Source organism: Antedon bifida, chromosome 5 (assembly GCF_963402885.1).
Source record: "Antedon bifida chromosome 5, ecAntBifi1.1, whole genome shotgun sequence".
NCBI lineage: Eukaryota > Metazoa > Echinodermata > Crinoidea > Comatulida > Antedonidae > Antedon > Antedon bifida.
Genome location: NC_136230.1, coordinates 24,714,983 through 24,740,901, shown reverse-complemented (window position 1 = coordinate 24,740,901; position 25,919 = coordinate 24,714,983). Strand labels below are relative to the sequence as shown.

Below are 25,919 nucleotides of genomic sequence, written 5' to 3'. Positions count from 1 at the left end.
GGCAATCTAACAACAGGATGCTGAGTTCCAAAGATCAAATAAATTATCTGTGGCTGCAACACGATCAGTTCCATGCTTCATAACAGACACCACGCCACGGAGAATATGTACATTGTTTGTGTTGTTAGATTGCCTTGCTAATCAAAAGTAAAAAAAAAAAAATTTTGTCAATCATACACACAAAAAAAAACATTATTTTAATCTATTATCATTTTTTTTTATTATTAAATTACAATGTAAAGTGTTATCCGTTTATTATTATACATCCATGGAGAAAATTGTATTTTTTTTATTAATGTATTCATAAATAATGTTTATTTACTCCATAGTTCTTCAATCTTCAATATGAAAGTTTTTTTACAGTCTCTTTTAGTCTACGGTAGTAGGACATTTTAGAATATGTGCTACCTTTCTGTGGTATAAAATGTAAAATGCAAAAAAAAAAAAGAGAAAAAGGTGGGGTCCTCCTCAAAAAAAAGCAAACAAATTATTCATGTTATTGCTATTAACTACAGAGTTAATTTATAAAAACTGTATTTAAACAAAATATATGATTAATAAAATATTTAAAAATATTTTTATAGATTAAATAAATATTTTTCTAAGATTGTGTCAGCCATTTTGAGTATCTGCCCTGTTGGCATCACTTTGCTATAGTCTACATGACTCTGTATTAGTATTTCTATGATTATAATTGAATTACTGTATTTAGAAAAAAAAAAAATACTTAAAACGAATACAAACATCTCAAAGTATTACAGAAATATATTTAATATAGTAGACTATAGTAGACTGTAATTTACACAGACGAGGGGTAAGGGCAAGCAGAAAACCGCATATCTATCCTAAGCAGTACAGTTTTCAGCTAAACTGCCTGTTCGCTCTAAGTTTTGTGTAAATCTGGTCTTAAGAAATAACATAGATTCTATAGCTTTCTGTTTACCGTTACCACTTGTATTGGCAGGTGTATTCCCTGATGATGGCCAACCAAAGTGTTGAAACATCTATGACCCCAGTTCATTTCACATGAAAATATTCCCTGAATAGTGGTGTTCCCTGAATAGGGGTGTCCCTTGAAGAGAGGTGTCCCTTGAATAAGGGTGTCCCTTGAATAGGGGTGTCCCTTGAATAGGGGTGTCTCCTGAATAGGTGTCCCTTGAATAGAGGTGTCCCTTGAATAGGGGTATCCCAAAAGAGGGTTATGCTGTATTTGCTACTTGCTAAAGTTAAATAGTAATTTAATTATTATTATCTATCTTTATAAAAAACATTGTTTAATCAACAAAAATGTTTGAATTTACAGAGCCCCTATTAATTAAGGGGTATTTTTCCTTCAATAGGGTTGTTCCCTAGTTGTACTGTTGAAACATTGTTTCATGGAAAAGTGTCCCCTTACTAGGGATGTCTCCTGAATAGGGGTTAAGGTTTCAGTAGCACCCTGTCTTTCAATTATTCAAAGCAATCAAGTACAGTACTTTCAATTGTTGACTGCCAATAAGACAATGGAACATACATCTTGACCAAGTTTAAAAGTTGGAAACATATTCCAAATCCAAAAACTTGCATGCTTTGATCTAGGGGCAGATCCAGGTGGTAGTGGTTGGGTTGTGCGCTCCCCATTGACAGCTAAAATTTATATTTTTGACAGACTATTAATATTATTATTTTACATCAGGGCTCTCCTTAAAAAATCCTGGAATCGCCCCTGTGACCCAATATTTGACCTTCCTGAAGCATGTCATAGGTCAAGAAAATTTCAGTTTCTCTTGAAATATTTTATTGTAGTAAAACATTGTCAAGTAACAATAAATATTTCTGATATCTGATTGATAATACATCTGCTATGTACAAGTACAATACAAATACTTATATAACAACAAACAACAAACTTTAATCATTTGTTTTTCATAAGATGGTAGAATGTGTTCTTGACAGCAACATTGCAACTTGAGTTAATCGTCCGGATTGAAGAAAAGCGCTGATAATGCAAACACCAGGAATACAATCCCACCTATAATAGTTACTGTGAAAAGATGAAATCATATATGAGCTATTTTCATACGCATTTAAACAGCGAGTAACTCACTCACTAATTACAGGATGGATAAACGAAATAAATTTGTTGTGCTTATAAACTACTGTGTTTATTAAAAGAGGAAGGCGTTTATTCAAAGCTTGGCATTTATTCAAATAAATACGGTAAGTCTCATTTGAGGCTTAGGGTGTGGAGTTGAAAAAGTCGGGAGTTACAACCCTGCCAATATGTAAGGATTGAACCCTGGACCTTGGGATTGGGAGGCAAGCACATTAACCACCAAGCTACAGCTACTATTATACGAAGTTGAGCATTGGTATATAGTACACAACCAGATATGACTGATCAACACATTCAATAAATGTGAAAATGAGATATGTATGAGAGTGAAGAAAGTCAGGGGTGTAGGCTGGGGGAGGGGGATTGGGATTGCGGAGGGTGCACAAAAAGGCAAAAATGTAGGCCTTGGCCTGATATTTTCAAAGTATACGTGAGGACATAACAGCTCTATTTTTCAAAAGTTTTTAGCGTAGCACCAACCAAAGAACTGGTCTCGGAGACTTTTTTGTCTCATATTTTGGAGTATAATAAGTTCCAGCCATGGTAGTCTTATATATTTTGTTTCATAGTTCAAATTATAAGTGCCATTTCCAGGGAATTAGCAGCTCTATATTTCAAAATGTCCTTAGGTCAGGCCCAGGGGAAGGGGTATGTGGTGGTACAGGGATTAGTTGTGCATTTACTATATTCAGACAGCAACCAGCCTACGCCTGTGAAAGTCACCCCAACTCTTGTGGTTGGTTGGTATACAGACGCCCTATTATTAAGCTCTGTCTACACTATCAAATTATATGTGACAAAAAAATGTGATGTGCCCAAATATGGTAGTGATATGCCTAAATATGATACTGATATGACATCATCACTTTTTTCACATTTTTTTCACATAAAGTTTGATAGTGTAGACAGAGCTTTACACTCTTTTGATACTAACCTGATTTTACTGATATTCTTTGTGCTATCATTCTACCACCTATAACGGCAAGAGCTGTGCATATACCATGTCCTAAAATTCCACCTATCGTAACACCAAAAACATTCTGAAAGTGTAAGAAAAACACAGAATAAATAAGAACTCAATTGATGGATGAATTTATCAATGTATGAAAGAATAAAATATTTCCTTACCTCCCTAGCTGCCAAAATTATTGTAGTTATCTGTGATCTATCACCCCATTCTGCTAAAAATGTTAATGTTAATGCTTGTAAAAATATTGGTGAAAAAATTCCTAATAATTTTTTGGGACTCTGTACACGGATGATTCCCGACTCTGGATCTTCTGTTACACCGGACAGGGTTTGTTTTTCCCTCTGAAAAGTAAAAACAAATCTAGGTGAATAATAATAATTGGAACTTTTTACCACGATAAAGAGAAACCACTCCGTCATTCACAGTAGAAATCATATCATTTAACTATTTTATCTGAAATTTTTAATCGTTTTTATCTAGTTTTAATCCTCGTAAGACCATACTACGACGAGGGCGAGTCGGACCCAGGCAACGATCAAAGGAGAGGTGCCCGGTCTGGGCGGTGATTTCATCCTAAGCCTAGCTCGACTTTTTGCTGTTTTTAAGCCTAAGTGCAATATTGATCACCTCGATCTAAGTATCAACGACATCATAAATACTTTTTAAAGAAGTTTTATATGGATATGTACAGTTTTTTGATGTATTTTGGTGTTTTTTTATTCCGTTTTTATCCTGTTTACATTTGATTTGCTTCGTTGCGCTTGGCGGGAAGTTTTAATCAGCTGACCAACACTTGTTTACCTGTTTGATTGACTTTGCTAAGCTCCTGGACGACATTCAACCACTGATAAGGTAATTAAATCACTCTTAATAATGGCAGCGATTACTACAAATGTTCTTATTATTTTATGCCTTCTAGTGAGAATTAACTTTACCTGCCGCCCAACGTTAAACTCAGACATTTTTTCTACGTTAAACTCCAGCATATATGATAGCTGGGCAATTCAACCGAAGATACATACGGATAACCTGAATATAATGTCTCCCTTATGGACATTGTACGGATCTTCTAAACCGTATCCAGTTTGCCGCTTAAACTTAAAAAACCCAAGTTTCCTGATGGTACTTATTATTATCGCTGGAGACGTTTCTCCGAACCCAGGACCAATCAGAAACCCATGTTCAATTTGTAAAAAACCGATTGCGAAAACGCACAGGGCAATGAAATGCACTGAATGTAAATGTAACTACCATATCAAGTGCGGAAGAATAAATAAAATTGTATATGATAAGCAACGGAACTCGAAAGATAATTGGTTATGTCAAGAATGCCTCTTCAATCAGCTTCCGAATGATGAATGCATCAGTGACATTAATATTCATGACGAATTTATTGCCGACACAAATAATGTGAATGAAACCCAACAAGATGGACATACATGTACAGAAGACATTTACGAGCATTTAAGCGAGGAATTCAACGTGTTTAACAAAGGCCTACATTTTATTCACCTTAATGCGCGGTCATTAGTTAATAAAATGTCTGAACTAAGGCACATCGCATCGAAGACCAAAGCTACTGTTATATCCATCAGCGAGTCGTGGCTGGACGAATCCATCACCGATAACGAGATCAAAATTGATGGATATACAGCGCTCAGGAAGGACAGAAACCGGTCTGGTGGTGGAGTTTGTATCTACGTAAAAAATGAACGCGCCTTCACACGTAGAAATGATCTGGATATCGACGATTTTGAAGCAATTTGGATAAATATATATCTGCCTCGTTCAAAGGAAATTGTGATTGGTACATGCTACCGCCCACCAAAACAGAATGTAACTTTATTTCAGAACAACTTTGAAGAAACTGTATCAAAAATCAAAGAGAGTAGTGAAATTTATATTCTTGGTGACTTTAACATATGTACTTTAAATATTAATCCAGTATCGCAAAGATATAATGATTGCCTTATAAGAAATGGTTTTAGTAATGTTATTAAGGATATAACTAGAATAGGAAAAGAAAAAAGCTCATGTTTGGACCACATTGTTACTAATGTACAAAATAATGTGAAGCAATCTGGAGTAATTAACATTGGCCTTAGTGACCATTTTCTTATTTATTGCACTAGAAAAATACCTAAGTCTCATGTTCATAAAAATGAACACAACTCCGCAAAATTACGATCTTTAAAAAACTATAATGTAAATAACTATCTTGAAACACTTAACGATATCGATTGGTCTGTTGTCACTAATAATGTCGATGTAAATATCGCGTGGTTAACTCTTAAAGATATCATCATTAAGGTGATCGACTCAATAGCGCCAATAAAAAAAGTTAGACTTAAACAAAACATAGCACCCTGGTTTACCTCCGAAATTGCCGATGAAATCAAAGTAAGAGACACACTTTTAAAACAATTCAAGAAAGATAAATCTAATCTAGATATATACAAATATTATTGTGCCTCTAGGAACAAAGCTCAGCGGCTGATCAAAAAAGCTAAATCTAATTATTTTCTCAATAAGATTGATGAAAATAAAGACAACCCTAAAAAATTATGGAAAACCCTCAAACAGCTCGGATACGAGAAGAAATGTAAAACAAACACTAAAATCGTTCTCGATGACAATGGTAAACAAACTTTCTGTCCAAAAGGCGTTGCCTCTCGTTTTAATGAGTTTTTCACGAATGTTGCGTCAACACTCGTCAAAAAACTCCCAAAATGCATAGGTCTTTTCACCATGTCCACTAACGATCTTCTTAAATACTACGTTAAATTAAAAGGAAAAATGTTTAAGCTAGAGCCTGTTACCATAGAATTTGTTAAAACTCAACTCGAAAGCCTAAATGTAAACAAAAGCGTCGGTCTAGATAATATTCCCTCAAGATTCTTACGTGACGGTGCGATAATCTTGGCTGAACCGATAGCTCATATCATTAACCTTTCGTTTAAAACTAATTGTTTTCCTCATGATCTTAAAATTGCTAAAGTTACCCCTCTATTTAAGAAAAATACTAGAACAAATGTTGAGAATTATCGGCCGATTAGTATTCTGCCTACGGTATCTAAGATTCTTGAAAAATCTGTAGCTATACAAGTTGAAAGGTATCTTTCCAAAAATAATATACTTTATGCCTATCAATCCGGTTTTCGGCAGGCCCATTCAACTGAAAGCAACCTCATAAATCTCATCGACGGTTTAAAAAACAATAAGTCCAAAGGCCTTCTTACTGGAATGGTTCTAATTGACTTACAAAAAGCTTTCGATACCGTCGATCATGTGATTTTAATTAACAAGCTAAAATGCATGGGTTTTAAGTGTACTGACTGGTTTCAATCTTATCTCGCTAACCGCACACAAGTTGTCAGTGTGAATGGTACCTGCTCTGAACCTCTTATAGTTACTCATGGTGTACCGCAAGGTAGCATCTTGGGCCCTATTCTTTTTCTATGTTATTTAAATGATATTGCTTCTTGTATTGATTCTGATGTTCAATTATTGCTTTATGCTGATGATTCTACGATTCTGTATTCTCATCACGATGCCACCAAAATCGCTCATAAATTAAGTACTGTCCTAACTAAGTGCCAGGACTGGTTAACTGAAAACAAATTATCTTTACATGTTGGCAAAACCGAAAGTATTATCTTTGGTAGCAGAGCGAAGCTTAACAAAGTAAAAGAGTTTTCTGTAGAATTAATGGGCCGTAGAATCAAAAGTACTAAGCAAGTTAAATATTTAGGTATTGATTTAGACCAATATGTATCATGTGATATCATTGCAACTAGTGTTATCAGTAAAGTTAAGTCAAGGTTGAAGTTTTTACATAGGCAAAGTTCGTGCTTGAATAAAAAATGTCGTAAACTATTAAGCACTGCTTTAATACAATGTACATTTGACTATTCTGCCTCGGCATGGTACGGCGGTGTCAATAAGAATCTTAAACATAAATTACAAACTGCCCAAAACAAGATGGCACGTTTCATTTTAAATGTTGGTCCGAGGTCTCACATAGGTGCCAAAGAGCTTTCCGATCTTGGGTTTCTTAATGTCAGCCTCAGAAATAAGTTTTTAAGATTAAATTATGTTCACAAAATTCGTTATAACTTTAATACGCCTTCTTTCCTTAAGGATAACTTTTTGTTAATTTCTGATCATCACAACCATTTCACCAGGGGTACAACATTTAATTTTGTCACTCCTAAGGCTACTGGCGTTAATGATACGACTTTTTATTTCTTAGGTATCCGTGACTGGAACAGGCTCCCCAATTCACTCAAATCAATACAAAATAATGCAACCTTCAAAATAAAACTTAAAGAATATTTTAATAATGAACAGCTTGGTATTTCAGTTTAATTAAGCTATTTTTAATATTGTTTTTTTGATGTTTTCTTGTCTTGTATGTATTTTCTTGTTTTTTCATTTTTACTGAGTCATACTTAACGATAATTGTACTAGGCCCAACCACTCACTTTTCAGTCATTACGGATTGGACCCCATTGGAAATAAGTTTACTTTTTTGTCGACTTAATGGGTTATCCAGGTATTCTTTTTATACATTGTATATTTTAACTTTTATGTATGAATATCAAATAAAATCAATCAATCAATCAATCATGATCTATTTATGCTAATGAGGTGTACAGTATTGTCGCATGAAACCTGGGACAATAAGTTTGTAATAACTTGGAAATAATAAAAACAAATGCTGATTGGTTGCAACATTTATACTTTCCACTTATTTGGTGAAAGTTTCTGGAAAAAAAACTATTCATTAGTAATTCAATGAATCAAATAACATAGGGATGATGCTAACATAATTCTACTACAATTACTGCAGTAACTGCATTTGTTTACTCTTTTACCTCTTTATGCAATTAAGCTTTGTTTTTTAATCATATGCATTATTGTAGTGAATGCCTTGTTAATTATAAATTAAAAAATGTATACATTATTGTAGTAAACAATTTGTGGCATAAATCACTTAATAATTTTTGATCACTAGTTTTTACTCACCTCTTCATCACGTCGTTTAAGATCAGCTTGCACCTCTTCGAACTCCTCTTGCCCTTCATCAGGCGCCATTTTATATCCATCACGTAGCATTTTCAAACCAAATATCGCAAACAGAGCAGTTGATGCGTAATATGTGAATGATCTTGGAATCACAGTGGTAGCGAAACCGAGAAATGCTATAAGGGGGAACAAATAGGATAGACAGTTTATAAAGAGAAAATAATAATATATGTTGAAACACCAGTTCTCGTCGGGGCCCGGTAGGACTTGGATAGGAGACTATCTCAAAATATCATGGAAAAAATAAATCTAAATGTGGTCAAACCACAATTGTGTGTTATTCAAACAAATTCTTCAGCATCAGTATTTATATGCCAGGCATATGCTGATATGTATTTTGGAAATCCTTTTTTCCCTTCAATGTAAATTTTAGGTAATACTGTATGTAAATATGGGGATGTTTTTTTTTCATATTAAAACAATCAGGAGAAATTGCATCATTAATTTTGAGGTGGAAGATCACTATATTCATTATATCAAAGTGAGAAATGGCGCCCACAATTATTGGAGACATGAGAATTAAATTACCTGATAGAATTGTCATGATTGCAAGAGCTAAGAGGGCGCCACTGAAAACCGTCAGCCTTGCATGCCTCATGGCCATGATGGCAGCAATGAAGAATGTCTTATCGCCAAGCTCGCTGACAATGATCACCGATAGTGAGGCTAGAAAGCCATGAACAAATCCGAGACTAGACGTCACAGACGTCTTCTTTATATCATTTTTATCATCATTCTGAAACTTTGAAGATGTAGTAAGATTGTTATATCAAATTGTTTATTATTTATTGCATGACAAAGAAATGCTAGAATTTAAGCATACAGATATTACAGTTCACTATAATATCTCTATGATTTAAATAAGCTTGGTACCATGTAATTTTTAGAAAGAGTGAAGTAAAGAATGTCTTGATGTTTCAATACTTCAGAACAGTAGTAAAAAACAAAACATCTTTTTTTATTTTATTTATTTGTTGCATCAATAACATATGGGTTGAACATTTGGTGAACCCCCTCTTTTTCAGTGAACCACTTTTCAGTGCAAGATTAAAAAAGTATGGATTATCAAAACCAAAAGAATTATTTTGCATTTATTTATTTTTTTATATATTATTTATTTGTTTTTTTATTTTATTTATTTATTTTTTTAATTTTTTTTTTTATATTTTAAATTAAGAGGGTAGTACAGTTGACTTGAAGAGGCCCAATACGGAAATAAAAACATACACATTAAAACATCAAATTACATAACATTTTCATAAGTTATATATAGATGACTATAAAAAAAATAAAATGGCAAAACAGAGTCATAGCCCCCAGTACGACTGGTAAGGTTTCAACCTGACCAATTTTTCACAAGAGGCCTTTGACAACCTTGTGGCCGCACAGAGCAGCTGTCCATGTTTCGTACAATCACTGTACCACTTATTTCTCGTGGCTACAACACTGTAACATTATTTAAAAAATCAAAAAGTAACAGTAAATGAAAAACACTATAGCCAGCCTTTCCAACATCAATACACTGTACATGATGACTCTGTGATCATCAAATTCTGCCTAGGCCTAAAAACTCACCTCAATTTTGTCTTCTTTATTCACTACATTGTGAACCTCTTCCGGCTCTTGCGGAGCTAACTCTGCATATAAACAGGCAATATTCAGAAGGCCTACTAGGGCCAGTAAGCAAAGATGACAAGACGTCATTTAACTTCAAGCAGTGTATAATGCTTAAAAACACCTTTTTTACAGTGCTGAAAATTATTAAAATAAAAAGGTTAGTTAGTGCAGAATAAATACACAGATACTGTATATTGCCATCATTATAAATATCTTATTTCCAAACTGTTGCATTCATCTCATCCATTTTTGTGAAAAGGTAGGATATATTTAATAATAATAATAATAAATGAAAACTTGTATAGCGCCAGTGTCCCCAACCCATGTGGAGCTCATGGTGCTTTGTGAATTAGCAACATGCAAGTACATCAGCGAATAGCGACGTCTTCAGGTTGGTCTTGAAACTGTTCAGACTAGTGGAGCATTTAACTGTTGCTGGTAAACTGATTTTTGGCTCTACGCTCTTGAAGAAGGTTTTGACAATGATCGTAATTAATCCTCCCCCGAGTTCATAGCCTCTCTACCCAAGCAACAATTTTAAACAATAATTTAATAACTTTAATACTTTTCTTGCCATGTTATACTTTTTTTAACAGGTTAAATTATCATATAAAAATGTTTAAATGGACAAAAAAGTGATTTATTTTTAAAATTATATATTAATTATTACTATAACATAAATGTATTTTAATCCCATGAATATCATGTGAAAGATTTTACTACAAAAAAAAGTGGGACAAGCTGAAAAATGACAAAAAAGGATATAATGTCCTGCTGAAAAAAATAGTTAAAGCCCCCTTCCCTACGTTTTTTAGATCTAATTTAAGATCACAAACTATATTTAATGTAAAAATAATACTATATGGTCCTATTGCGATAACTTTTTTCGTCTTTAAACTGTTAAAAATGTTAAAAATAAGTCGATTCTAATAATTATAGCGGCCCGCTATAAATCCCAAAATGCATTGCGCGCGGATTGATATTTTTGTTTTTCACCTGTAATTCGCCCACTTTTCGATCGATCGTGAGGCCAAAACAAATGGAAGACTCCTAACTTTTCAGCGAAAATACCGGGTTTTCCCCAATTTTTATCAACGGAGTCTGGCAAAAATAGAAAGACAATTAATGCAGCAACTATACAACGTCAGGCTAGGTATATAGCTAGCGTACGATGTTCGTACGTTACCGATGTTTACCAGCTAGGCCTACAAAACTAAGCCTAGCTAGGCTAGGCCTAAGACCGTCCACAAGAGGTCGATCGCCGCGAGCTACTTAGGTAGTGCATTGTTTCTCACTTTTTATCATAATTTACCATAAAACATACATTTAAGACAAGAAATGACATGGTTTAATGTTTTTAAAGTGATACATATGTATTATTTTCCAAAAAACGTCCAAAATTGCAGGGAAGGGGTCTTTAATTTTAATTTTCTGGTTGAATTGAATGGATATGCCATTTTTATGATTTTAATGTCACATCAATATAATAGGCTATAGGCCTAATAATTATTCATTTTGAACAAAAATTTGATCACCAACAATAATATTTAGCCTGAAAAACCTGTAATTAGGATTACTATTAATTATATTCAATAAATTAGAAAAGAGGCAAAAAGGAAGAGAGGATCACCAAAACACATATACTGTACTAAATAGGCCTAGAGGCCTAGCATACCTGCCAACATTTACGGCGTAAACCCACACAACGGTGGTCCCGGTTGTTGTGCTCGTTGTGTGCGGCGGATGCGCCTCGGCTAGCCTAGTAGCCTAGCTAATAAATAAGGCCTATTTGTAAGCTTCCAATAACGCAATTATAAATAATCAAAATAAATGCGTTTCTTAATAATATATTAATAATTAAATCATAAATATAAATTCTATATAGTCTATATTTACGTACAAAATCAGGTTGCCTTTGAAGTCGTTATATTTACTTCACAAACGTGACACGACACCCAAGGTTATTTCTGGCATATGGTGCGCCAACAGAGACAAATAATAAGGGTCAATGAAGATGGAGTGTGGGTTGTTTAAAAACAGAGAAAGACACTCAAACAAATACATAATTTACTGCAATTTATTGCAAATACTGTACAAAATCTTCGACAACAAAACTTACATATTTACAGCTTTCCAAAATCTTATGAAACACATTATACCAAATTAATAAAATGTCGTTTTTTATAAATAATGCTTTACATTACAGTATGTAACAAACCCATATTGATTTTTGCGACGACCTACGAGCTAGAACTTACATCATATGGAAAGCACTATTTGCATACTTTGAGTTTGCTTTCACAATGGACCAACAAGGCCTTATGACAAATGATGTAACGCATAATACACGTAGGTCCTAGGTTATCACATAACAAAGATAAAGCTCTCCAGCCTATTGTTTAAATTAAGAATAGTAAAATAAGGTTTGCAGTACATCATGTTGTATTTCCAAAAAAATTGAAATTGTCCTGTCGTTTCGGCTACAACCATCATATTGAAACAAATTTGATGTACTTAAAGTAATCTAAAATTACTTGCCGAATCTCTTTTTTTTTTTACTTAATGATTTTCATTGTTAGAGAGCTTAGTGGAAAGCAGTGAGCGATCTGGACTTCCCTCTTTAAAAAAGACTAAAATTAAACTTCTAGGCTTTTTTATAAGACTAACAATCAATTTTTTTAAACAAATAACAGTGTCATGCAACCCCCTGGACAACCCACTTTTATTTCATATTGTACGATCTGTCAATTTTACATTTTTTTTTTTACAAAATTTAAGTGTAAAAATATATAAATATATACATATAAATCCAAAGGCAAATTACTGAAAATAATGACAATGCTGTGGCTGGATTCTCAAAGGAGATACAAAATAAAATAAGCAAAAAGCTAAATCAAAACGATAAAGTAAAAGAGCCAGAAAAAATAGCAGAGCTTTCGGCAACACTAGCCCTTCATCATATATACATACATATCCACTTTGTCCAAGTACTTTCACTTGTACCGATGAAGGGCTAGTGTTGCCCGAAAGCTCTGCCAACTTTTCTGGCTCTTTTACTTTATCGTTTTGATTTAGCTTTTCTCTTTTTTTGTATCTCCATTGAGATCCAGCCACTGATACCCACAGCATTGTCATTTTTTCAGTAATAATTGCCTTTGGATTTATACATACACATATATATATATATATAAATTTATATACACTAATATTATTAGATTGCTTGAATATTTCAGTACATTTCTTTTAAAATATAATTTAAATTTTAAACTTTTATACACATGCAGCCATACTATAAATTGACGGGTACAGAGAAAATTCTAAGCCTTATAATAGCGTATGTATATGGACTGGACAAATTCTTAATAAACTAATGAAACTTAGGTAGAGTAGTAGCTGTGCTGGAAAAGACCATGATTTGAACCCTTGATCTTGTGAATGGTAAGCAAATACGTTACCCACAAAGATCAATGGCGCTTCATTAATTATTATCTATAATACTGTTTTACAGTGCATTGCCAATTTTGCTTAACTTCCAGAATAACAATACTTTCACCATAACTGATATACCGGTATACTGGAAAGGATTTCTGTGCTTCAGACCAAATAACTTTAGGTTCAATTAGCTTAAACACTTCAATAGAATGTTCTTCTGCTTCTACGTCAGTCACATTGCTCCCTGAACACCAGACAGGTTCAATAAATCCATTCAAATTTATTCTACATGTATGCGTCATCATCTCCAATAAATAATCCACTTTTAGTATGTCTCCATGTAATTTGAAATAATTTCCAAACATATTCGCCATCTTTCCAGTCTTTATATTCTGAATACACAATGTAGTTAAATCAGAATCTATAAATAAAAACACAAATATTAATTCAATAATTCCCAATTTACCTACTTACAGGTTACTGTAGTAACACCTGTAAAAATGTGTTAATTTAAATACATGTTTTGAGTGGTACAGTATTTAAAACAATACATTATCGTCCTGTATAAGCCCACTTTTGGGCTGAAACATCCCACTTTGTGGGCCGAAACGTCTCACTTTACACAAAATTCATATTCATTTTTTTTGTATTTATCAAGTTTTTAAAGGTGTTTAACAATCCGTATTTTATTGATATTGACAATGTTGATATAATATATCAAATAAATTACAAAAAAAACGTAATTTTATATTCAATTTATTACTTCGAAAACTTTGTTTATTTCGTGCATTCGCCAAGCGGCCAACAGAAGGCGTAACCTGTTTACATCGTTCGTGTGACGAAAAAATGATCATTTGCGACAATGTTTTCAAAATGTTTACTATATTGCTTTGCTTTTATCCCTAGTAGTACTACCCCATAGTCTCTCTGAAAATAAAGTTTGGGGAAAAAAGCTTATTTTATGCTTATAAAATGCATATAAAAGCTGAGAAATTTAAGTGTGCCGAATTGTCTCAGAGCCTAATAGTCCCGGGCAGAATGGTCCCAGGGCCCGAATGGTCCCGGGGTCAAATGGTCCCAGGCCGAATTGTCTCGCTACCATTGTTAGTGGTGTAGTGAGGATTTTGTACTTGAAATTCAATATAAACACACTAGAACCACTCCTTTGAGACATCTTTATTCAGGGACACCTCTATTAAGGTGACACTTTCTCAAGAAACAAAAAAAGGGGCAATATATATTTAATACTATGCCCAACCCCTATTCAGAGGACAGCTCTATTAAAGAGAACACTTTGCCAGGTTTTGAAGGGTTTCTTAATACAAGTTCTACTATAAAGCTCTGTCTACACTATCAAACAAGTTTGACAAAAATATGTTAGTGATATGATGTTATCTTGTCCATTATGGGAACATCTTTTTGTCACATAAAGTTTGATAGTTTAGACAGAGCTTAATGCGACTACATGCACAGAATGGTACACCTCTTTCATTTAAATTTTGTATTGAATTATTATTATCGTAGCATTGTTCTATAAAAATGAATAAATAATATCAAAATATGGAAATAAATGTAGGCCTTAGCATCATGAAAAAAAATCAGTTATATTTTTAAAAAAACAACAATCAAGTACATTACATATAAGAAAATCTCCAAACATCCGTAAATCCTGATATACTTGAGTCTCAAAGGGAACAACAGCTAGTCTGCTAAAATCCTCTAAGCTATAAATGTTAATGGTGGGTTCAGAAATATCTGAATATATCTGAAAATAATAAAATCCGAGAAAAAATCATTATCACAAAAATACTAAGGACAAGCATAGACTCAATTCAATTCAACTTTATTTTAGACAAACTGTCCATATGAAACATATAGAGTATCACGGTGCTGACGTCACGACGGCAGGTGGTGCTGCGTGGTTGCTAGCGCAACCAAAAATGCGTTCATACTTGCCTGAGTGACTCCATGGTCACCAATGGTTTGGAATAGGCTTATTGAAGTAGTCATTTTAAAACTTAATAATTTTCAATAAAAACAAACTAAAATTTCAAAAGATCACTAAACATTTGTTTTTAATAATCTAGTTATTCTTTAACTACAGTTTAAGTTTAAAAAAAATCAAGCTAAGATACATAATTTGATAGAAATACAGATCTTTACAGTTTATCAACATAGTAGCGTTGAACGCATTTTTTGGTTGGCTAGCAACAAAGATAGTGTATACTATCTTTGCTAGCAACCATGCAGCGCCCTATATCGTTGTGACGTCACACCGTGATACTTTATACATACAATAAAAAAATAAAAGAAATACATACAAGCATTATGTGACAACCTTTATGGAAAGAGGACAAAATACTATTTGTTGACATATAGTGCCTCTCTCCACTTAAAATACATTTTGGAATCAATCAGTAAGTATCCATAAATACAATTTAACATTTTATTTTTGCTTTACATAACTCTGGAACGAAAACTATAAATTGTTAGCCTCAAGAGTTCATAAAAAGATGGAACATTTTTTCCACAAACAGATTTCTTGCACTGAGATCTAACAGCATGCGTCGCACGTAACCTTATTCTCAATGCTTTAGAAAGTGGGTTCATACTTTCCGTACTATATTGTACCAGCAATTGAAAAGGCCTACTAATTAAGTTTAATTAGATAATTATTTATTGACGATTAAAGAAAATTTAATTTCACAAACTGTTTTCATTGCTTTTACCAAAACTGCTGTATCACATAACTTCCTAAGGGCCCGTTTAGGCATAGTTATTTACCCGAGTTAGTTGCTTTCATGAGTACAGTTAGTGGGTAGGAACCAACTTACCCGTGTAAATAACTAAGTACCGTATGAACTGGCACAAAGATACTAAACAAATTAGGATAGGCCTACAGCCGACAATGCAGTGCCGCAAACATTGCTAAGGGAAATCAAATCGGTTTGATTTCATGCATCAAATACAAGGCAAGAATACTGGGGCGGATTGCAATATAAAGACTTTGTCTTAGGCTTAGATCTAAGCCCCTCGCAAAAGTCTTAGTTAAGCCTCTCAGCAAAGTCGATTGCAATATAGCGGTCTTAACTGAGACTTTATTAGGAAAGAATTTCAAACAATCAAACCAGCCTATAGTTACCGACAAATGAGGGCGCTATACCAACAAGTGCAAATAGAGTAATTTAACAATAAGGAGTAGCGTCAAGCTCTTCAGTAGGACATATTGAGGCCATTTTAATGCATGAATGGACACACTGCCTATTCAATAGCGTTAAGATTACGTAAATACTAGGAGATTTTAGCAAATAATTAAAAATATTGGCAACAAAATTTTATGTAATTTGATAGTAAATATTGGTTAATTAATACATGCTTAACGTTTACAAAAAATATTTCAAAAAAAAGAAATTTAAATATGCTACTATATGTAGTCTTTTCTTGGTCAAAATAGTGTAGCGCTAGGCCGCGTATGGAGAATATGCGTACAGCTTGTTGGTGCGGTTGTGGACCGCTAATAGAAATTGATCGTCAGGTAGGTGTGGGCCTATATAGATTTTATCTATTGAAACAATTGGTAGATACAAATAATAATACACATGTCTTATAGTTCAATACCCCTTTTCTACACTAGTATCATAAAATCCATTCACAGCAGTATTTAAAGAAGTTAATTTTGCCATGAAATTACTAGCTAGCCTAGGAGCGCTCGCGTCGCGCGGTGGAGGCTTAGAATCTAAGACCACGGCGCTGAAATTCTAAGGCTAAGACTTCTTATTGCAATGGTCTTAAATCTAAGACCATCGTTGCTAGGGTTTCATCTTGGGCTTAAGTCTAAGACCGCGGTTAAGACCTTTATTGCAATCGGCCCCTGGAATACATAGCACAGCGAGTAGCAAATATGTGGGGTGAACCAGGTCAAAGTCTACAGCAACTAACTTTGACGTCATGCAACTAAGCAGATTTGATTTCAAACCGGCAGGGGAAATCACAATTATTGGAAGGGCATTTTTTACATTGCGTAGGTTACGTTGCGTCCGAGTGGGAACCACGCTTTAATAAGGGTCACCAGAATAGAGGTTAGCCATAGTCTAAAATTCTCTGTCTACACTATCAAACTATTTTGACAAAAAAAGTGTGATGTGCCCAAATATGGTAGTGATATGACATCACCATGTCCATATATGGGAACTTCACATTTTTGGTCACATTAACTTTGATAGTGCAGGCTTTAAAGCATACTGTACTTCATTAATAGCTACTTGTATGGGAAAATGTTTTAATGATATTTTTATGAGAAAATGTTTTAATAGTGGTGTCCCATTAATTTGAGTCTGTCTCCCAGAAGAGGAGGTTCTACGGTTTTAAACTTACCAAAAATTTGTCATCCCATACTTGGATTCTGAACTTGCGATTGCGATGAAACATCTGTAACGACTCATTTATTTTACGAAAGTTACACTGGCTTTCCTTTCTTTCAAGCACATAAACGGTTATGACGTTGCAACATGTCACTAGTAAGTTGTCCCAGACACTGCAATGTAATACATTTTGTAGAAAATATCCAAAGATTAAAAGAGGACCCCAGTGAAAACTGGGGAGAAAAACACACAAAAAGGCCTGTTTATTTTTGTTCTGAGCTGTTACTTCGCATGTGCAATTGACTTGGTATTTGATATAACTTGATATAACTGACCAATCATAGTAATCAAATAGCAGCCAACTTTACTTTCTCCCAAGATTTGTCAAGGTTCGCATGCGTGTATGAAAACATGTAACAAGTCAGATGTTTATGTATGTTACATGATTGTTGTAACAATTTATGCAGATGTGAAAAGGGTATTAAGCGGAGTTGACTGTACTACAGATTTTATCAGTGCTGTAGCCACAAGAAATAAAGTGGTTCGGTTTTCGCAAGAAAGAAAACAATCTCTGTTCAAGCCAATGGGTTATCAAAGGCCTTAAAAAGTGGTCAGGTTGAAACCTTACCAACACTACTGGTGGCTACGGCCCTGAAAACGGTTGGCTGATAGTAAAAATACAACCCTTACCCTACACAATAAAAACTTTCTTCTAATGTTGCCATTAGCTTAAACTGTTCATTTGAGAATGTCCACCATTGAATAGTGTTATCAATGGCTATAAGGAGAGAGTGCTGCTCCATATGCTGGTGTTCCGAAAACTTGCAAAGTGGATCTACATCAATTTTTAAAAAAATTTAAAATTATAGTCTTAAATACACAACCATGTTTAAAGCTCTGTATATACTATCAAACTGAAATGTGATGTGGCCATATATGGACAAGATGATGTCATATCACTACTATCATATTTGAGACTTTTATTTTGCCAAGCTAGTTTGATAAGCTCTGTCTATACTACTTAATGTGACAAAAATTGTGATGTGCCCACATATTACTACCATATTTGGGCACATCACACTTTTTTTTGTCAAACTAGTTTGATAGTGTAGACCATGCTGAAAAGGCTAGAGAACTCTTCTGGAGAGATGAATGATTTCAATTCCAAAAGTTTGTAAAAAGTTCTCTACATATGGACATGCTGATGTCATATCATAATATTGGGACAATGTGTCCTAGCTTCCCACCTCGAAACAGGTTTGATGGTTTTTACAGTAGGTCCAGATGACGACCAATGAAACAGTTTGTAGTATGTGCAATCATTTTGATTTAAAATGTCAAGGGTGTGATAGTGTTCATCATAAGAATATTATAGATATATTTAGGTGATCATTTAGAATAAAATGATCACCTATTGTTATTGTATAAAATCTTTATTATTATTTTTTTTCTTTTTTTTTTTTTTCTTTTTATTGTTTCTGTACACTATTTTGTGTAACAATTATCTCAAAAAGTTTAATGTCAATGATTACAAAAATTTCAGAATATCTTTCAAATAATATAACTTAATCCTAATAAGCTTTCCAGCGTGATCACTCATCCGTGACGACATTTATACGCCATTTTGCGAAATCACATTATCAATCATATCTCCATAATTCATTATCACATATTAATGAAATTCACTACACGTAAACTTCAGATCAAGGGTAAAAATATTAGCAAATAAAAACGCACGCGCACGTAGGTTTATGCGCGTGATATCGCGCGTTAAAAATTTAAAACGCTCAAAATTAAGTTTTGATCAATTTAGAGCATGAATTAGGCCATTTGCGTGTTTCAAAAAATTACTGCGCAAAAATGCGTTTTTGCGCGCGCGATACTTAAAAAGCGTAAAAAATATGAATTTTTTTACAAATCTCATTCTACTCACCATCCTTAGTACATTCACCAAATTTGAGTCAGTTCCGACTTAAAATAACGCTATACGAGCACGTTAAAAATGACAAAATGCGCACATTAATTTTACAAAAGTTCTGAAAATGGTGAAAAATAGGTCTTTTTTAAAATGAAAATAATTCTTCAGAATGCAAGATGACCCCCGATTTTTTTAACTTATTCTGGAAGCCATTGAGTTGTAGATATGAATTCATGTACACATTTTACGTACAAAATGTTTTGACGTCATCAAATGGCCACTTGAATTTAAAAATTAGGATTTGTTATCTTTTTGTGTAGATTATCACATTCAACAGAGCGCATCTTGGTTATGTGTGCTCGAATTTCGCACAACTTTCAGTATGTGCTTGCTTAATTAATTATCTTTATCATGAGTTGACACTATCTTCATTTTAATGACGTCATCACGCGTAAAAACTTGAATAACGTAGGCCGTGTAATTTCACCTTCGCAGTAAATTTGAATATCTTACAGCTCTTCAGAATTGAAGGTTACCTTGATGATTATAATTTATTATGAAAGCTGATGAAATGCAGATATTAATTCATATAAAAATTAAGCCTATCGGATGTTGTGACGTTAACATATGGCCAGTTGAAGTGAAAAAGTAGTTTTTTCATATTTTTCGTCAAAGTTATACACAATTCAAAGAGCGCGCACAGCGCTTCTACGTGCCAAATTTTTTTCCAAATCTTATATTTTTTTGCTCAATTAATTATCTTTCGAAATTGTCATCTTAAAGTTTAGTTTGATAACGTCATCATGCCAAAAAATTAGAACATGTGTGTCCCGTAATTTCACCTATGCTACACTGTATATAGATATACAGTATATACTGTACATATTGTATATGGCATATAGGCACAACTCAGCACTATAAGCATATAATAGGATGGCATACATCAACATTTTCCGATCGTATGTTAACGTACGTGCATGTTTAAAAAAAATTAATTTCAGTAAAATGATAAAAATGATCACCTATAATTCGTCAAAGTGACGAATTAAATTCTAGTTTACTTTGATATTGTTAACTGTTTGAACTCTGCATTTGATAAATGTTTTGTCATACATGTAATAATAACAACATTCATTTTGTGCCTGGTTGGAATGATCATATCTCTGATTTACATCCTATTGCTAGAGAAGACTTTACTATGTGGCGCTCTAACAATAAGCCAAGACATGATCCCCTGTATGACGCTATGCGAGTTTCTAAAGGCAAATTTAAATTAGCAGTGAAAATGTGGTCACAATAGGCTGGCCCATACAGGAAAAAGATGCCTGTACACACAGGATTCTAAAATAACCCATATGGATTTGCCCGAATGAACCTTTTGGGATCTCTATGTTGTGACCTACATAAGGTCCTGTATGTATTAGAAATTAATATGGGGTATAGTTAATAGCTTGAATTATATATGCAATAAAACTAAATGTCCATCGTTGATCTTTAAAGAACATTAATGGATTTTCCCAAATGAACCCAAGGGCCGATCCTTCATGGACCTTTCTAGGTTATCTATGTGGGGCTACAAGATACCTTATATTGGAAATACTGTATGTGGGGTGAAAATGTAGATTCATAGAGATTTGTCCATGGAATAAATCTACCTGTGCACCCTCGTTCCTTAAGGAACATTTATGGATTTGCCCAAATTAACCCAAGGGTCGGTCCTCCATGGGGCTGCTACATTAAAGCCCCATATTGGAAATATAAGGGGTGACACTGTGGGTGCATATAGACACATGTAATAAAGCTGCCTGTGCACTCTCGATCCTTAAGGAACCCATATGGATTTGCCTAAAATGAACCAACAGCAGGTCATCTATTTAGACCCTTCCACGGTTCTCTACTGTATGTTCAGTTCTACATTTGGCCCCTGTATCGGATCAATGTATTTGGCTACATAAGGCCCTGTATTAGAAATATATCGGGTAAAACTGTGGGTTACAAAGCCATTTGCTTGTCTGTGCACCCTCAATCCTTAAGGGACCCATATGGATTTGGCAAAATGAACCATGGGTAACTTCTGGATTCTCTATGGGCCATACATGTTTTAATTCTTTCCGACCTGCCATTACTTAGATATGGCAAAAAGAGGTTAAATGTCAAAATTGCTGAAAATAGGGTTTCCAGTCAATTTTACAAAAACTGTTCTATTAGAGCTAATATAAACATAAACATTGTGAACAATTTGACACAAAATTATCTAAATACATCCAGTATTTCCAGAGATATAGCAATTTGTATGAAAATAGTGGCCATTTTGTTTATGCGAATTATGCAAATTGCTCAATGCTGACAGCCCTCTAGTAGAAAAAATTCTTCATTCTGATCAAGAATCAGAATCCATAAAAAAAAACACTATAGAAGACATTGCAAGGTTATGGAAAAAATAGGCATTTGGCTGCTGGGCTATAAGCACTTATTCACAAAATGTGTTAATGTCAGGGGGATGGGGGATGTCTTACTTTGTAAGTATGTATAAATCTGCCCATTAAGACGTCTGTGAGTGAATCGTTTATGGAAAATCATTTCATTACCAACATCAACATTCCATACATACAATACACTAAAATAAAGTATGTAAATATAAGCTCCTGAAAAAAAAAAAATATATATATACATATAATTTTCGGCAAACACAACACTTTTCATGTGAAAAAAAAAATGGCACTTCAAAATAAAATACATGGGAACCTCTCCTTTGGGTCAATCTCTATTCAGGAGACACCCCTATTTACATATTCTGTTTATAACCAATGAGGAGTAATATAGGAAATGGCCTGAATGTTAAATATCACACTATAAGGTCAACCTCTATTCAATTTAAAGCAAAAAATGGTCAAATTGGCTGCCAGCCAATGGATTTTTGGTTGAAATTAACCATTTATTATGTTATTTTATAAGTGAAAACATTATTTTTTCCGGTTTTTTTTCTACGGAAGTGATTAACTTTATTAAAACTACAAAATAACCTATTCAAAGTCTGATTTAATTAATCTTCATTTTTCATGTTTTTGGGGGACAATACATCTTTAAATATCACACTATAAGGTCAACCGCTATTAAGGGGACACCCCTATTCACACATTCTGTTTAACCAACGAGGAGTAATATAGGAAATGGCCTGAATGTTATATATCACACTATAAGGTCAACCTCTATTTCAGGGGACACCACTATTCACATATTCTGTTAAACCAAGGAGGACTAATTTGGGAAATGGCCTGAATGTTATATATCACACTATGGTGTCAACCTCTATTCAGGGGACATCACTATTCACATATTCTGTTAAACCAAAGAGTAATAATATGGGGAAATGCCTAACTGTTATAGCATATCAGACCAAAGGTGGTGTCCCCTTAATAGAGGTTCTACTGTTATTTAAAAGAAAAATATTTGTCACCTATTAGTGCTATGTTATTCCAAACATATGGACCCTTCACAGGTAGTACAGGTTCGAAGGATTCTTTTTTACAACGATCCAACAATTGTCCAGCCTTCCAACTTCTATACACATTTTGCCACAGATCTTCCGTGTAGCCTGTACTTCCATCAGAAACTCTTTTCAAATCAAAGTGCTGTGACAGGGGGTTGAACCCAATAATGTCAATCAAAGAGGCCCTATAGATGTCGTTTAAGCATAAGTGGCGCCACAGATTTTTTTTCCGCTCCAACTTCTCGACCGTTTGTTTCCATAAACAACAAACCTGAAACAACAAAATCATAATCAGTTTTGTAAATTACCAACAATTGCAATCAATAATGTGCTTTCGAAAGTTACCCTGCATAATGATCTTACTTGATTATGCATATTTTAAATAAACTTAATGGGTTATTCAGGTATTAATTATGTACTTTGTATATTTTACTATTTTAAATGAATATCGAATAAAATCAATCATGCTATAATTTAGTGGTCAAGTTTGTTTACAAATCACATTGCAAGAACTTCTTTTGCTTTAGTTTAAAATTACAGTATAAAAAATACCAACCTGTTTTGCTCTCAAAATGCTCTTAGCATCAAGTTGCCAGAAAATGCTTTCTAAAATATGAGGTATACCCTCAAACTGGAAACTGGTCCTCAGACTGCAAACTGGTCCTTCCATTACATTCATCTCTTGTTTATTTTTTATTAACTCCTAAAACCTTAAATGAAAACAAAGTGGTTAGGGTTCTGTAAGCAGAACGTAATTGATTGGTCAATTGAAAATCGCTCTTTTCGGCCGCCAAAATTGTAAACACTAGTTTAACGTATTTTAAAACTGGATAACTTTACACAATTTGTCAGCTCAATCGGAGCAATTAAAAAATGTTGAGATTTGACCTTTGACCCAAACTTTCTTCTTGTTACATCAAGCTGCACACACTCACCAAGTTTGAAGACTATACCCAAGTTTCAGCTTGATCGAAGCAAATTTTAAATTTTACCTTGACCTTTGACATCGCATGACCTTGGGTGGCACCCTCCCCGATATCGGATTCATACTCAAACTGTCCTCAAGATTATTTTCCCAAATTTCAGCTCAATCAATATTTATATTTTTACTATTCCCTAAAATATAAACTCATACAGTTTTGATCTTTAGAGAAAATGAAAAATTAGTTATCGTTTATTTTATTATTAGTAATAAAAAACATTTTGAAAATGTCGTGTTATAAAAAAAGGAGAATACCCGGACCCCTCTGTCGTCAGCACATGATACATGCAGCAGCTCGAAGGCAGAAAAAAAAATTAGCTATTAGCGCACCATACCTGTCAGTCGTATATATATTTTGTGCTTCATGGCGTTTCATGAATTTGGGTGTTCCATAACTGGCGGCCAAAATGTACATGTGACCGTGGTGATTGCAGCTAGGTATCAAGAAATGTCGAGTTCTTTCAATTTGCCTCTAGTCTAGAAGGTTTGGCGCTACTGCAGTTTCGCACCACACCGTTATATCTTCGATTTCTCACCAAAATTTTCCTTTTTTACACTCACAACATAATTTTATGTAACATGTTTATACGATTCGACCACTTACAAAGTAATTTTTTTTAAATAACAATACTTTTCAAAACATTTTAAACAATACTGAACTCGCTGTCAACACACTGCGAAATGTTCGCCATCTTATATTTATCACTTAATTGCCAGAATGTATGCTTCATTTTCCCCCAAAAATGTAAAAACTATAGGGCAGTGTTATAAAATCCGATTACACATAGGGCCTATATTAGTTTTGAAAAGCAAGAAATATTTTCAGCTGGTGAAATAGAGGTTTAATTAATATTTTATTATTATTAGTATTATTATTCATATTAATAGGTCCTATCAATGTTTTATGTACAGACTCATATCGCCGCCGTTTTGATATGTACAGCTGGTTCTTTATAAAAACCACTCTTTGAAGTTTAAAAATAAAAACAGAAAATAAAACATACATTGATTTCTTGCAATTTTCTGATTCTAAAATGGCCACAGTTCGATCGAAGTATTCGCGGAAAAGGAGCTGTTTTGAAAGGAATTTTTTATTGTGATAAAGGTAATAGAACGGTGGCTAAATCATGGAAACATGTTACATAATGGCCCAAGATTGTATGATGTGGGTGTGAGAAAAAAAAGAAGCAAGAAATCGAAGATACAACAGTGTGGTGCGAAACTGCAGTAGCGCCGAAGGTTTATTAGGTTTATAGAGAGCCGGAGCTTCAGCGTAATACTACTACTACTACTAGCGAACACAATAGTATGTCGTATCTCAGAATGGGCAGTTGGATTTCGGTGCCAGAACTGTATATACACAGCATAATTAAAAACGCCCCTCTGAAACAAATTAACACTGTAGCAACCAACCAAGAGTCCCAGTTTTACGATCTAAATAAAAGCTAGGTAGGCCTAGATAGTAGTAGTAGTGTAAAGCTGTAATGTAGGATCCGTATGACCTTAGAGTGACCAGGAGTGACTACTACTACTGTTAGTGTTACGTGTAGGCCAGCTTGGCCTCCTCCAGTCTACTAGATAGATAGATGTCTATGACCAGCTTACAGACACGTAGTAGGCCTACTAAAAAGTAGTAGTACGCCAGCCTAGCTACTTATCTAGCTAAGCTAGCTATAGGGCCTAGCCTAGCTAGACCTAAAAATAGAAGGGATACCAAACAGTAATAAATTACACACTGTACCACTGTACAATAGCCTTGACCTAATAATAGAGGCTGGTTATTGTTTTATTTTTGCATTGCACCTTTTCAATTTCAACAAAAACGTGAAGGAACAATCCCATCCACCACATGTGGTGAGGAGCTACAATGTTGTTGTTTTGCATCATGAGGATGCACGCTTGGATAGTTCGAACTTTCTTTCACGGGTGACAGGAAATAAATACACAAACAAATATGGGACGTCAA

General features: G+C 34.0%; 2 protein-coding genes across 6 annotated transcripts; both read right to left on the bottom strand.

Moving 5' to 3' along the window:
* Nucleotides 1-239: 239 nt before the first annotated feature.
* LOC144843648 (putative divalent cation/proton antiporter TMEM165) lies at nucleotides 240-11,721 on the bottom strand. Of its 3 annotated transcripts, none has more exons than XM_078700528.1 (7): nucleotides 11,705-11,721; nucleotides 9,729-9,904; nucleotides 8,682-8,889; nucleotides 8,094-8,269; nucleotides 3,224-3,406; nucleotides 3,030-3,135; nucleotides 240-2,023 (listed from the first exon to the last, which is right to left on the bottom strand). In XM_078700528.1, exons 2-7 carry the CDS (start codon nucleotides 9,855-9,857, stop codon nucleotides 1,953-1,955), a joined length of 873 nt encoding a protein of 290 aa, XP_078556654.1. In that variant the 5' UTR covers nucleotides 9,858-9,904; nucleotides 11,705-11,721; the 3' UTR covers nucleotides 240-1,952. The 3 variants fall into 3 exon arrangements, with proteins under 3 accessions (XP_078556654.1, XP_078556652.1, XP_078556653.1); XM_078700526.1 differs by having other exon boundaries at nucleotides 241-2,023; nucleotides 8,682-8,895; XM_078700527.1 differs by having other exon boundaries at nucleotides 241-2,023; nucleotides 8,682-8,895; nucleotides 11,671-11,719.
* A 127-nt stretch (nucleotides 11,722-11,848) lies between these two features.
* Nucleotides 11,849-25,833, bottom strand: LOC144843642 (uncharacterized). 3 transcript variants are annotated; one of them, XM_078700521.1, is made up of 8 exons: nucleotides 25,757-25,833; nucleotides 23,528-23,681; nucleotides 22,939-23,242; nucleotides 21,998-22,126; nucleotides 18,254-18,398; nucleotides 17,577-17,736; nucleotides 14,841-14,967; nucleotides 11,849-13,623 (listed from the first exon to the last, which is right to left on the bottom strand). In XM_078700521.1, exons 2-8 carry the CDS (start codon nucleotides 23,648-23,650, stop codon nucleotides 13,256-13,258), a joined length of 1,356 nt encoding a protein of 451 aa, XP_078556647.1. In that variant the 5' UTR covers nucleotides 23,651-23,681; nucleotides 25,757-25,833; the 3' UTR covers nucleotides 11,849-13,255. The 3 variants fall into 3 exon arrangements, with proteins under 3 accessions (XP_078556647.1, XP_078556646.1, XP_078556648.1); XM_078700520.1 differs by having other exon boundaries at nucleotides 25,695-25,790; XM_078700522.1 differs by lacking the exon at nucleotides 21,998-22,126 and having other exon boundaries at nucleotides 25,695-25,791.
* Nucleotides 25,834-25,919: the final 86 nt, after the last annotated feature.